This window comes from Salvelinus alpinus, chromosome 5, assembly GCF_045679555.1.
Source record: "Salvelinus alpinus chromosome 5, SLU_Salpinus.1, whole genome shotgun sequence".
Classification (NCBI taxonomy): Eukaryota; Metazoa; Chordata; class Actinopteri; order Salmoniformes; family Salmonidae; genus Salvelinus; species Salvelinus alpinus.
In genome coordinates this window covers 26,989,111-27,003,203 of record NC_092090.1, presented here as the reverse complement: position 1 = coordinate 27,003,203, position 14,093 = coordinate 26,989,111, and the positions used below count along the sequence as shown (strand labels likewise).

The following is a 14,093-nucleotide window of genomic DNA, read 5'->3' as shown; positions in this document are numbered from 1 at the left end:
CATCTCTATCCTCTCTCCCTCTGTCCATCTCTATCCCCTCTCCCCCCCCTCCTCTCCCTCCCTCACTCACTCTCTCTGTCCATCTCTATCCCCTCTCCCTCCCCCTCCTCTCCCTCTCTCACTCACTCTCTCTGTCCATCTCTATCCCCTCTCCCTCCCCCTCCTCTCCCTCCCTCACTCACTCTCTCTGTCCATCTCTATCCCCTCTCCCTCCCCCTCCTCTCCCTCTCTCACTCACTCTCTCTGTCCATCTCTATCCCCTCTCCCCCCTCCTTTCCCTCCCTCACTCACTCTCTCTGTCCATCTCTATCCCCTCTCCCTCCCCCTCCTCTCCCTCTCTCACTCACTCCATCTCTATCCGCTCTCCCTCCCCCCTCTCCCTCACTCCCTCTGTCCATCTCTATCCTCTCTCCCCCCTCCTCTCCCTCTCTCACTCACTCCCTCTGTCCATCTCTATCCCCTCTCCCTCCCCCTCCTCTCCCTCTCTCACTCACTCTCTCTGTCCATCTCTATCCCCTCTCCCTCCCCCTCCTCTCCCTCTCTCACTCACTCTCTCTGTCCATCTCTATCCCCTCTCCCTCCCCCTCCTCTCCCTCTCTCACTCACTCTCTCTGTCCATCTCTATCCCCTCTCCCTCCCTCACTCACTCTCTCTGTCCATCTCTATCCCCTCTCCCTCCCCCTCCTCTCCCTCTCTCACTCACTCCATCTCTATCCGCTCTCCCTCCCCCTCTCCCTCACTCCCTCTGTCCATCTCTATCCTCTCTCCCCCCCTCCTCCCCCTCTCTCACTCACTCCCTCTGTCCATCTCTATCCCCTCTCCCTCCTCTCCCTCTCTCTCACTCCCTCTGTCCATCTCTATCCGCTCTCCCTCCCCCCTCTCCCTCACTCCCTCTGTCCATCTCTATCCTCTCTCCCCCCTCATCTCCCTCTCTCACTCACTCCCTCTGTCCATCTCTATCCCCTCTCCCTCTCTCTCACTCCCTCTGTCCATCTCTATCCTCTCTCCCTCTGTCCATCTCTATCCCCTCTCCCTCTCTCTCACTCCCTCTGTCCATCTCTATCCTCTCTCCCTCTGTCCATCTCTATCCCCCCCCCCCCCTCTCCCTCTCTCTCACTCAAAGACACACACACAGAAAACCACAATAGTAACCACCCCCACACTCTATCTAGCCATGTAGTGAGTACAGTGCGCAGCAGCAAGACAGACAGACAGTCAGGCAGTGTCTCTAGCCTCTAGCCTGCCCTGACCCACATCTATAGCCTTGAGTACGCTTAGTTGCTGTAAGTCCTGGAGACACTGCTGCCACTATTAATCAGGCCCTGGGACACAGCTAGGCTACTGTAGTTACCTACTGTCTGTCTCTGTCCCAAATGGCACCCTATTCTCTATTTAGTGCACTACTTTTGACCAGGGCTTTGGTCAAATACAGGGAAAAGGGTGCCATTTGGGACACAATACTGTAAGGATAGCTAGAATAGGCTGTATTATTATCATTTAAAGGAGGGCTGAGCCTCCTTCCCCTCCCTCCCTCACTCCCTTCCTCCACCTCCCCCCTGATTGCAGGTGCACCAAATATGCTCATGCTCTTCCAGGGCTAGTTAAACATTACATGGGTGGGTGGCTGGCTGGCGTCTGAGAGGAGTGAAAGCATGGCAAGGCTCTCTCTAGTCTCTACGTCAGTGCAAGAGATTTATCCATTAATGTAGCTGTCACAAATACATGTCTCACTGTCAATTCTTTCCATTAATTTCCAACATAGTTGGAACTGAATAGATAAAACAACCTGGATGAGATGCAGATATAGATTTAAATGGGAATGGAATGAGAAATAATTGGACAATTCGCTTGTCCAATCCCCTCCTGCCCATGTGGTCAAGTGGAAGGACAACTATTAGCACCAACAACCACAACTATTCTATACATCCGCAATGTGTATTTCTTCCCCTGTAGTAATACATTAAAGCTGCAATATGTAACTTTTTGAATGACCTGACCAAATTCACATAGAAATGTGACATAGATCTGTCATTCTCATTGAAAGCAAGAAGTCGTAGATCTGTTCTATGTGGGCTATTTCTAAGTTTCATTTTTGCGTCTTTTACTTACGGTTTTGTACACCAGCTTCAAACAGCTGAAAATACAATATTTTGGGTTATTGAAAATATATTTCACAGTGGTTTAGATGGTACAATGACTATACTTGCTTGTTTTGTCACATAAACTGAAATTAGAATTGTAGCAACCAGGAAATGGCGGAGCGATTTCTGCATAGTGCATCTTTAAATAGATGAATGAAGGAGAACTCTGCGGAATCTGGATAACTAGGTACTTCATCCATATCATCCTTTCTGAGTCTGTCAGCATATGTCAGCCTAGCCAGCCTCAGACTGAATGCAAGTGTTAATGGCCCAGTGGGTTTACCTGTTTCTTGTAGTCCATGGATATGGAGATCCTGTCTTCCTCCTTCATCTCTTCTTCTTCCTCTCCCTTTCCATTCCTCTCTCCATCCCCACCATTGATCCAGGAACAGTTGGAGTCGTGGTGGTCGTGCTGACTGAGGGCAGCCTCCAGCTGAGGCAGCAGCTCATCAGCCAGCAGGTCCGGAGCCTCCAGGCCCTCAAAGCCCCCTCCTTGGGCCTCCACCTCCCCTTGCAGCCCTGCCAGGCTAACCTCTAGAGACACGTAGCCGTTAGTGGTAGTGGTACTGGCCGGAGGTCTGGTAACTTCCAAGTTAGATCCACAGTTCTGGGGCTGGTGCTGGTCTGGAACGAGCTGGCTGACTGCACTGGGGTAGCAGCTCATGGCCTGGCCAAACATCTCAGATGAGTCGTAGTTCCCTAAGGTCTGCCTGGAGCAGCGCAGAGCCCGGAAGGGACATTCGTCCTCAGCCTGGCTGACTGGGACCTGCTTGGGCTGATGATGCTGAGTCATCCCTGGAGCAGACGAAAACGCACATCCAGCTCCCACGAGAGAGAGTTCAGGCACTGAGGAGGGCAGGGGAGTGGTGGTGGTGATCATGGACACTGGGGCTAAAGAGAGAGGCTGGCTCAGGCTGGAGGTGCCAGGCTGTCCCTGGCCAGGGAAGGAGTACTGGGAGGGAGGGTAGGCGGTGGTGGAGCTCACTGAGCAGGAGGACAGGGTGTGAGCCATGGGGGAGCAGGTCTGCATGGAGAAGGACATGCTAGAGCCCTCTGGCCCTACCCCAGGAAAGGCCCCCTGAGTCCCCTGCACCAGCTGGTAGCCACCCTGCTGTGGTGGGGTTCCAGCCAGCGAGGCATTGGGGGTTTCCACATTAGCTTTGGCCAGAGCCCCTGAGTTAGGCACAGCCCTGGAGTGGAACTGGGTCCCCCCGGTGGTAAGCTGCTGGTTGTGGGGAGCTGGCTGTTGGTTGGCCTGGTGGAAGGGGAAGCTGTGGTGCTGCTGGGGCAGAGACTGAGGGTTCACTACCTGTTGATGAAGGTGCTGCTGCTGCCGCTGGTTCAGAAGCTGGTGTTGCTGCTGCTGAAGTTGTTGTTGACAAGGGTGGTGCTGCTGCTGTGGCTGTTGCTGTCGGAGGTGATGCTGTTGGTTGTGGAGTTGCTGCTGCTGTTGTTGATGTAGTTGTTGTTGTTGCTGGGGCACTGAGTGGTAGAGGTTCCCGTTCTGGTCCTGGTTGCCCCACATGGGGCTGCTGTTGGAAAACAACGCGTTGGATTGGGGTGCCTGACCAATTGAGCGTCCATGGAACTGGGTATGCTGTGCTGCTATCATCCCTTCACCACCCACACCCTCAGAGGCAGCGAAGGGCTGTCCCATGGAGTTCTGAGCCTTCATGCCCGGAAAATGCCCCATCTGCTGTCCATAAGTCATGCTCTGTTGGGTGGAGGAGGGCATGGAGGTGGGGATCATCCCAGGGTGTTTCCCTGCCCCCATCGGCTCCACCTGTAGGGGCTCAAAGCCTGCGCTGAGGTTGAGCTCATCCACCAGCGAGGGTCCAGGGGGGAAGCCCTCCTCAGCCAACCCGTCCAGCCCTCCCACAAACAGGTTGGGGTCGTCAAAGAAGTCCATGATGGGATCTGTCATGGCCCAGGGGCCAGGGTCAGTCTTCCGGAGACCAGTCCCCCACGTTGGACCTCTGCTGGGTTCTAGCTGGTGCTGAGGAGCGTCACGTGTTACTGAGCTACAGTATGTCCATCACAGACTGGCTCTGGAGAGAAAAACGAAGACAAAACCTCAAGTCAGATTTAACAGAGAGAAGAAAAACATGCATCTTTAAACATGTCTTGTTCATACTGAGCTGTGTGTGGGCTGCACAATAAAGACATGTTCAGTTGTCAAATAGATTTGATGCAATTTAGCCCGTCTCTTTTTGATGTTCATCCTGTGTTTTTCAAATCAATACACTTCTAGTTGTTTTCAAGATCTCCATACACCTCTACCTCATATACACTACAATAAGCAATTTATTACCATAACAGACGCTCTCAGCCACGTAAACGTCATCAGTGAAAACAGCGGCTGCCAAAAAGCCAAGTAATGGCTAGGTCAGACAGGCCTGGGATAAATTTGGCACCGTCAATTATCTCTGGTTGGCAGCAGGTAGTTGTGTGGTAACGCATCTGATCTGATCTAAACTGAACCAACTGCCAGACAGACCAGCAGCCAGGTGCCTCTAGTCTTCCTCGGTTCAAAGCCCCCTGATCCGATCAGCCTCAGCCCTGTGACTGTGCTGTGCCTGCTATCTACCGAGCCGTCTGCCTGCTAGTAGCTACTGAATGTGTGGGAGGAAGGTGCAGACAGACAGATAGACAGCTGATGCTGTTTGTGTCAACAGCCAGGGAGGTTGGCTCAGGATGCATCTAGCCACAGACCAATGACCAATAGAAGATGACGGAACACTTGTGTTAGTCAAGACCTGCTGACTCATACTCACCACACACACTCACCTCACTACAAACACTTTGACATGTTCTGAATGTACAGTCATGGCTCTCACAAGTCTTCTGATACAGAGGGGGGGCATACAACTGAGATCCAATGCTTCAACCACAACTCGTGAACCTCTGCTAAGGTTAAGTGGGGTAGTGGGTAGGCTTGGGCAGTATACCGGGGTATTTGGAAATAGCCACGGGATGGTTTTTCATTACCGTTAACTATTTATTTCAAGTTTTTCTATATATTTTAATATTTGTAGCTACTTTGTAAGTAAATACTTTCAGTCAACTTGGGCAATATGTTAGAAGATAAAGCGTTCTTCATTTCACTTGTCACATTATTTTACATTATGAAGCTCACCGTAGTTCCCCAGAACAGTTGAGCCAGTCACGTGTTTGCTTGTAAATGGCACAAAGCAGGAGCAGGTGAGTCGAGCTGTGTATTGACAGGGGTTGAGTTTTAAATTGAAAGTCAAGTGTTTTTTTGCTTCAATAGAGTGATCAGGGACGTGCAACTATAGTTTTCCTTCACAGAAAATACATTACTACAACACATTCATCAGAATATAGCTTCATTTTCATCAGATGACAACAGAAGAGAAACGCTATTAGGCTGGCAGTCACACAAGTAGGCTAAATGAGCTTACAATGAACATGCAAGGTATTTTTTTGCAAAAACAATGCATGGCCATCATATTTCTGTTTATTATAGAAAGAATGTAGCTAGCTACATTTCCTAATGTTTTTCTTAAAGTTAATCTGGAGAAAAGTAGGCTGGCTACACCGAGAAAAGCACCACAGAAAAGTAGCTACATCAGAACGCTGTCTGCTGATAGAATGCTCTTAGCGAATTCTCTTCCAAGTGGAGAAGTGCAACTGAAGCACAAAATTAGTCTGATGCCAAGTAGAAATTACGGAGCATTTTAGATTTGTGTTTACAAAATGCAGCAATATATTTCTTATGCGTTTTATCTTTTCTTCCTGCATGGAAAAGCGAAGAATTCTGCGTTAACGTGACCCCTAAGTTTAACTTGATGGTTATCTAAGTAAGTGGCAAAATGAATAAGGTGACGGGGCATCCATCATATTGTGTTGGCTTTCTGCCGTGTTTGAAAAGTCAAAGCCCTTTGGATGAGTTATCTGTACAGCTGCCACTGCTGTCTTTTGATTTCCTTGTGTTTTTTTCTCCTCTCCGTTCTCGGCCTGTCTTCTTCTCTAAGCAGAGCAAGCAGGCCTGTTGCCCTAGAGACTCCAGACTCCACACAGATACAGCACGTACACATGCTGCTCCAGAACCAGTACTGTTTATTGCACAATGTATCTCGTTCACATTCGTTTGTAAATGTCCAAACTCACAAAAAATTCAGTAGCTCTTACATATAGATGTATAACTTTATAACTGGGCTGCCTGTCTTTGCAATATTTTTTTTTCCATTTGCGCTTGTTAGCATATTTAGCTAGCAGCCTCCATGGTAAAACCGTACATCTCGGGATGAGAGAAGGACGATATGAAGATATGAAAATCTGCATACTGCCCAACACCTAGTAGTGGGTCTGTCCCTGGCTATGATGAAACCTTACTTTTTACTCATTGTTACAAAGGCCCAGTATGCCATATGACACAAGCACACAACCAAGACAATACACAAGATTCATACAGGAAGCATCAAGACTTAACCCTAACCTGGTTACTGTGAATCATTAATGTAGCCTTACTCATCTTCATAAATGACAGGTGTTATGGAATGGAGGTCCAGCACAACATGGACAGCTATAGCACTTAGAACTGTGTTTAACAGGAGCACCAGATAGCAGGGGCCAGATCATATCCCATGCCCAGCTCTTGGCTATACTAGAGCTCTGTTCTCGTGTGACTAGCAGCCAGCCCAGGAGTAGGAGAGTATTCTCTTCTCTTGCAACACAGACCTACATCTGAGGGCAGGCTAGGCATGAAAAGAGAACTCCCATTGCTCTCAGCCACTTAGCAGGGCTCCATTGTAACTGACAATGAGCAGAATGGCCAGGCCTAATTCTCCCAAACAGACATGAAAATCTGATCACTCAGTTAGAGGTAACATCAGACCAGAATCCAACCCGGGCCGCTCAACGGTCTGAATGAGTAATCAGAGGTAGGTTAGGTAGCTTATCTGAGCCGCATAGTTTTTCCTGCTGCTGCTTCTTCGTCTTGTATTAGTTGGGACCAATGATGAACTGTAGAACCTAAGCTATATGATGTACAATACAACCGGTTATAGACTGTCTATGGTTGAGACTAGGGCTGTCCCACACTAAATAATAGCTTGGTCGACCGAAAGTCGTAATTTTTAAACGTGTATTTTTCCATATATAGACACACCCAATGTATTTTAATAAAATCAACTATATATGCATTGAGCTTGTCTGATGCTTTAAGAGCAGTTTTTGATTAAATAAGACACAAATGACTCGAGGGAGCCAGAGATGAAGATAATCAGGAGACTAAAAACTTAACCTGACCATCCTCCTCCCGCTCCTACTGGCTTTTGCAGATTCTGCCGCTACTCTCCTGAAGTTGCCGGTAATAGGCTACACGAGTCGGTAACCTTTCTGAATTGAAATGTCATTTTATCTTACAATTTCTACTGACCTGCATGCCAGTTATGGTTTTTTGATTACAAGATGGCACCAGGAGGAGATGGCCGCCGTTTTACGGTCTCCTAACCAATTCTGCTATTATGTGGTTCTTTTCACAATATTTGTAAATTATTTTGTACATAATGTTTCTGCAACCGTATCTTACGGCAGAAAAGAGCGTCTGGATATCAGGACAGCGATCACTCGGATTAGACAAAGATTTTTTCAACACCAACAAGCAGGACTCACACGATATTCTCCAAACACCCCACAGGGCAGACATCCCAATTATTCGCAAAAGGAAGCGACGCAGAGGACGAAGAGGCGGATGTCTCGTCCGGACTTGCAGAAGGCGAGTAGGAAAGCTGCCGTTACCGTCAATATTACTCGCCAACGTGCAATCATTGGACAATAAACTAGACGAGGTACGATCACGAATATCCTACCAACGGAACATCAAAAACTGTAATATCCTATGTTTCACGGAATCGTGGCTGAATGACGACATGGATATTCAGCTAGCGGGATATACGCTGCACCGGCAGGATAGAACAACAAGACGTGAGACGAGGGGGGCGGTCTGTGCATATTTGTAAGCAACAGCTGGTGCACGAAATCTAAGGAAGTCTCTAGATTTTGCTCGCCTGAAGTAGAGTATATTGTGATAAATTGCAGGCCACACTACTTGCCTAGAGAGTTTTCAGCTATACTTTTCGTGGCTGTTTATTTACCACCACAAACAGATGCTGGCACTAAGACCCCACTCAGTCAGCTGTATAAGGAAATAAGCAAACAGGAAACCACTCACCCAGAGGCGGCGCTCCTAGTGGCCGAAGACTTTAATGCAGGGAAACTTAAATCAGTTCTACCAAATCTCTATCAACATGTTAAATGTGCAACCAGAGGGAAGAAAATTCTAGATCACCTGTACTCCACACACAGACGCGTACAAAGCTCTCCCTCGCCCTCCATTTGGTAAATCCGACTACAACTCTATCCTCCTGATTCCTGCTTACAAGCAAAAAATGAAAGCAGGAAGCACCAGTGACTCGGTCTATAAAAAAATGGTCAGATGAAGCAGATGCTAAACTACAGGACTGTTTTGCTATCACAGACTGGAACATGTTCCGAGATTCTTCCGATGACATTGAGGAATACACCACATCAGTCACTGGCTTTATCAATAAGTGCATTGAGGACGTCGTCCCCACAGTGACAATACGTACATACCCCAACCAGAAGCTATGGATTACAGGCAACATTCGCACTGAGCTAAAGGGTAGAGCTGCGGCTTTCAAGGTGCGGGACTCTAACCCGGAACCTTACAAGAAATCCCGCTATGCCCTGCGACGAACCATCAAACAGGCAAAGCGTCAATACAGGCCTAAGATTGAATCATACTACACCGGCTCCGAACGCTCGTCGGATGTGGCAGGGCTTGCAAACTATTACAGACTACAAAGGGAAGCACAGCCGCGAGCTGCCCAGTGACACGAGCCTACCAGACGAGCTAAATCACTTCTATGCTCGCTTTGAGGCAAGCAACACTGAGGCATGCATGAGAGTATCAGCTGTTCCAGACGACTGTGTGATCACTCTCTCTGTAGCCGACGTGTGTAAGACCTTTAAACAGGTCAACATACACAAGGCTGCGGGGCCAGACGGATTACCAGGACGTGTGCTCCGGGCATGTGCTGACCAACTGGCAGGTGTCTTCACTGACATTTTCAACATGTCCCTGATTGAGTCTGTAATACCAACATGCTTCAAGCAGACCACCATAGTCCCTGTGCCCAAGAACACAAAGGCAACCTGCCTAAATGACTACAGACCCGTAGCACTCACATCCGTAGCCATGAAGTGCTTTGAAAGGCTGGTAATGGCTCACATCAACACCATTATCCCAGAAACCCTAGACCCACTCCAATTTGCATACCGCCAAACAGATCCACAGATGATGCAATCTCTATTGCACTCCACACTGCCCTTTCCCACCTGGACAAAAGGAACACCTATGTGAGAATGCTATTCATTGACTACAGCTCAGCGTTCAACACCATAGTACCCTCAAAGCTCATCACTAAGCTAAGGAACCTGGGACTAAACACCTCCCTCTGCAACTGGATCCTGGACTTCCTGATGTGCCGCCCCCAGGTGGTGAGGGTAGGTAGCAACACATCTGCCACGCTGATCCTCAACACTGGAGCTCCCCAGAGGTGCGTGCTCAGTCCTCTCCTGTACTCCCTGTTCACCCACAACTGCATGGCCAGGCACGACTCCAACACCATCATTAGATTTGCAGACGACACAACAGTGGTAGGCCTGATCACCGACAATGACGAGACAGCCTATAAGGAGGAGGTTAGAGACCTGGCCGGGTGGGCACTGGGCAGCTCGCGGCTGTGCTTCCCTTCCCAGGTGCTTCTACACCTACATTGCTTGCTGTTTGGGGTTTTATGCTGGGTTTCTGTACAGCACTTTGAGATATCAGCTGATGTACGAAGGGCTATATAAATACATTTGATTTGGTGCCAGAATAACAACCTATCCCTCAACGTAACCAAGACCAAGGAGATGATTGTGGACTACAGGAAAAGGAGCACCGAGCACGTCCCCATTCTCATCGACCGGGCTGTAGTGGAGCAGGTTGAGAGCTTCAAATTCCTTGGTGTCCACATCAACAACAAACTAGAATGGTCCAAACACACCAAGACAGTCGTGAAGAGGGCACGACAAAGCCTATTCCCCCTCAGGAAACTAAAAAGATTTGGCATGGGTCCTGAGATCCTCAAAAGAATCTACAGCTGCAACATCGAGAGCATCCTGACCGGTTGCATCACTGCCTGGTACGGCAATTGCTAGGCCTCCGACCGCAAGTCACTTCAGAGGGTAGTGCGTACGGCCCAGTACATCACTGGGGTTAAGCTGCCTACCATCCAGGACCTCTACACCAGGCGGTGTCAGAGGAAGGCCCTAAAAATTGTCAAAGACCCCAGCCACCCCAGTCATAGACTGTTCTCTCTACTACCGCATGGCAAGCGGTACCGGAGTGCCAAGTCTAGGACAAAAAGGCTTCTCAACAGTTTTTACCCCCAAGCCATAAGACTCCTGAACAGGTAACCAAATGGTTACCCGGACTATTTGCATTGTGTGCCCCACCCCCCCAACCCCTCTTTTACGCTGCTGCTACTCTCTGTTTATCTTATATGCATTGTCACTTTAACTATACATTCATTTACATACTACCTCAATTGGCCCGAACAACCAGTGCTCCCGCACATTGGCTAACCGGGCTATCTGCATTGTGTCCCTCCACCCGTCAACCCCTCTTTACGCTACTGCTACTCTCTGTTCATCATATATGCATAGTCACTTTAACCATACCTACATGTACATACTACCTCAATAAGCCTGACTTACCGGTGTCTGTATATAGCCTTGCTACTCTTATTTTCAAATGTATTTTTACTGTTGTTTTATTTCTTTACTTACCTACACACACACACACACCTTTTTTTCGCACTATTGGTTATAGCCTGTAAGTAAGCATTTCACTGTAAGGTCTACACCTGTTGTATTCTGCGCACGTGACAAATAAACTTTGATTTGAACAAATACAAGTAACAATGGAGGTGAAGGCATGGTTGGATACTGTAGGCTAAATGCTTTAGGCATAAAGAGAGACAACAGGTTAGAGAACCAATGTACCTGTCAGTCAGACCTGTCTGCCTGCTCAAGCGAATGGGATAACTTGTGACAATGTACAAGGTTAACAGATTAAGCTAGCTGGCTGCTTATAACTTTAGTTTTGGGCAACAGGGTTCGGTAGCTGGCTAGCTAGTTATTTCAATAGGAGAACAACAAGGATTCCTTAATCATTTTCAAACCCGTATCCGGGATCAGTACTAACTAGAGGTTAAGAATATTGAAAATGACTGCAGTTTCTACTGGTCATTGTTTTCAGGCTGGTTGGATTGGTGCTAGCTAGGTACCAAGCTAAAGCTAGCTAGCTAACCCAGAAGTTTCTAATAACGTCTGTATCTAAGAAACAGTTGAAGTCGGAAGTTTACATACGCCTTAGCCAAATACATTTAAACACAGTTTTTCACAATTCCTGACATTTAATCCTAGTAAAAATTCCCTGTCTAAGGTCAGTTAGGATCACCACTTCATTTTAAGAATGTGAAATGTCAGAATAATAGTAGAGATATTGATTTAGTTCAGCTTTTATTTCTTTCATCACATTCCCAGTGGGTCAGAAGTTTACATACACTCAATTAGTATTTGGTAGCATTGCCTTTAAATTGTTTAACTTGGGTCAAACGTTTCAGTTAGACTTCCACAAGCTTCCCACAATAAGTTGGGTGAACTTTGGCCCATTCCTGCTGACAGAGCTGGTGTAACTGAGTCAGGTTTGTAGGCCTCCTTGCTCGCACACGCTTTTTCAGTTCTGCCCACAAATTTTCTAAAGGATTGAGGTCAGGGCTTTGTGATGGCAACCCCAATACCTTGACTTTGTTGTCCTTAAGCCATTTTGCCACAACTTTGGGAGTATCTTTGGGGTCATCGTCCATTTGGAAGACCCATTTGCAACCAAGCTTTAACTTCCTGACTGATGTCTTGAGATGTTGCTTCAATATATTCACAATTTTCCTACCTCATGATGCCATCTATTTTGTGAAGTGCACCAGTCCCTCCTGCAGCAAAGCACCCCCACAACATGATGCTGCCACCCCCGTGCTTCACGGTTGGGATGGTGTTCTTCGGCTTGCAAGCCTCTCCCTTTTTCCTCCATACATAACGATGGTCATTATGGCCAAACAGTTCTATTTTTGTTTCATCAGACCAGAGGACATTTCTCCAAAAAGTACGATCTTTGTCCTCATGTGCACTTGCAAACTGCAGTCTGGCTTGTTTATGGAGGTTTTGGAGCAGTGGCTTCTTCCTTGCTGAGTGGCCTTTCAAGTTATGTCGATATAGGACTCGTTTTACTGTGGATATAGATACTTTTGTACCAGTTTCCTCCAGCATCTTCACAAGGTCCTTTGCTGTTGTTCTGGGATTGATTTGCACTTTTCGCACCAAAGTACGTTCATCTCTAGGAGACAGAACGCGTCTCCTTCCTGAGCGGTATGGCGGCTGCGTGGTCCCATGGTGTTTATACTTGCGTACTGTTGTTTGTACAGATGAACGTGGTACCTTCAGGCGTTTGGAAATTGCTCCCAAGGATGAACCAGACTTGTGGAGGTCTACAATTCTTCTTCTGAGGTCTTGGCTGATTTCTTTTGATTTTCCCATGATGTAAAGCAAAGAGGCACTGAGTTTGAAGGTAGTTTGAAGGCCTTGAAATACATCCACAGGTACACCTCCAATTGACTCAAATTATGTCAATTAGCCTATCAGAAGCTTCTAAAGCCATGACATAATCTTCTGGAATTTTCCAAGCTGCTTAAAGGCACAACTTAGTGTAAGTAAACTTCTGACCCACTGGAATTGTGATACAGTGAATTATAAGTGAAATAATCTGTCTGTAATCAATTGTTGGAAAAATTACTTGTGTCATTCACAAAGTAGATGTCCTCACCGACTTGCCAAAACTATAGTTTGTTAACAAGAAATTTGTGGAGTGGTTGAAAAACTAGTTTTAATGACTCCAAACGAAGTGTATGTAAACTTCCGACTTCAACTGTATTTGCAAACATTTTTTATCCTGATCTAATTTCAAATGCTCACACAGATATTTTCTCATTCGGTCAAACAAATAATGCCTTATTACCAACGCAGTATTGTACAGCTTTGACAGTAATGGTGGCACTTGGCTTACACGTGCAAATTCAGCACACACAACATTCTATAATAGAATTGTTATTTGACGTGTCAAATTAAAAGCTTATTTGACACGTAAAATAGTGTAATTTGACATAAAAACCCAAACGGCGATCCATAATTTATTCACATTGCTTTAAAAAAAAAAATCGCTTATTGTGTATATTACATTTGTTTTATTTGATGACTTTAATATTTCATTCCAAGTCATCTCATCTCTATAGAGCTGCAACCTATGCTGTCTGACAAAATCACTATTTTGTAGTTCTTCAAAGTAAATAAGACATACTTTATGACTGCTGAATACCAACTATCAATCACTTTGATCATGTATTTTCAAGTAGAGATACTGCACAAAGCAACAGCTGCTCTCTATATCACCTCACGATTGCGCATTCTTCTGTCTCTACAGTAGCTGGCGTAAAAGAAACACAGACCGGACTAGTAGATGCGCAATGGATTATGGTCATTGTAGTTAATTACCACATGTTATGCACTCAACTATGTAGAATATAGGCCTGTTGGAAAAAACTCCCTACTACATTGAACAGTTCAGGCTAGATCTGATTTATCTCTAGAGAAACTGTGCAATGTGCGCATTAAGCTCACCGAAGAAGAAAAAAACGTCTGTCAATCAGTTATTTTGGTTAATCGCTCAGCACTACCCTTGGGTGTAGCTTTAGCAGAGATGCCAACAACCGTAAATTTCGGTTTTCAGGGGAAATAGAAGAGAGAGCC

General features: G+C 46.7%; 1 protein-coding gene across 5 annotated transcripts in view; it reads right to left on the bottom strand.

The window, feature by feature from the left end:
- Positions 1-14,093, bottom strand: part of LOC139575823 (chromodomain-helicase-DNA-binding protein 9-like) — a 121,226-nt gene that overhangs the window by 104,912 nt on the left and 2,221 nt on the right. For all 5 annotated transcript variants that reach the window (XM_071401161.1, XM_071401165.1, XM_071401166.1 and 2 more), the window contains exon 2: positions 2,425-4,189. In XM_071401161.1, coding sequence (XP_071257262.1) covers positions 2,425-4,065 — 1,641 coding nt within the window. In that variant the 5' untranslated portion in view covers positions 4,066-4,189. The remainder of the gene's footprint in view (positions 1-2,424; positions 4,190-14,093) is intronic.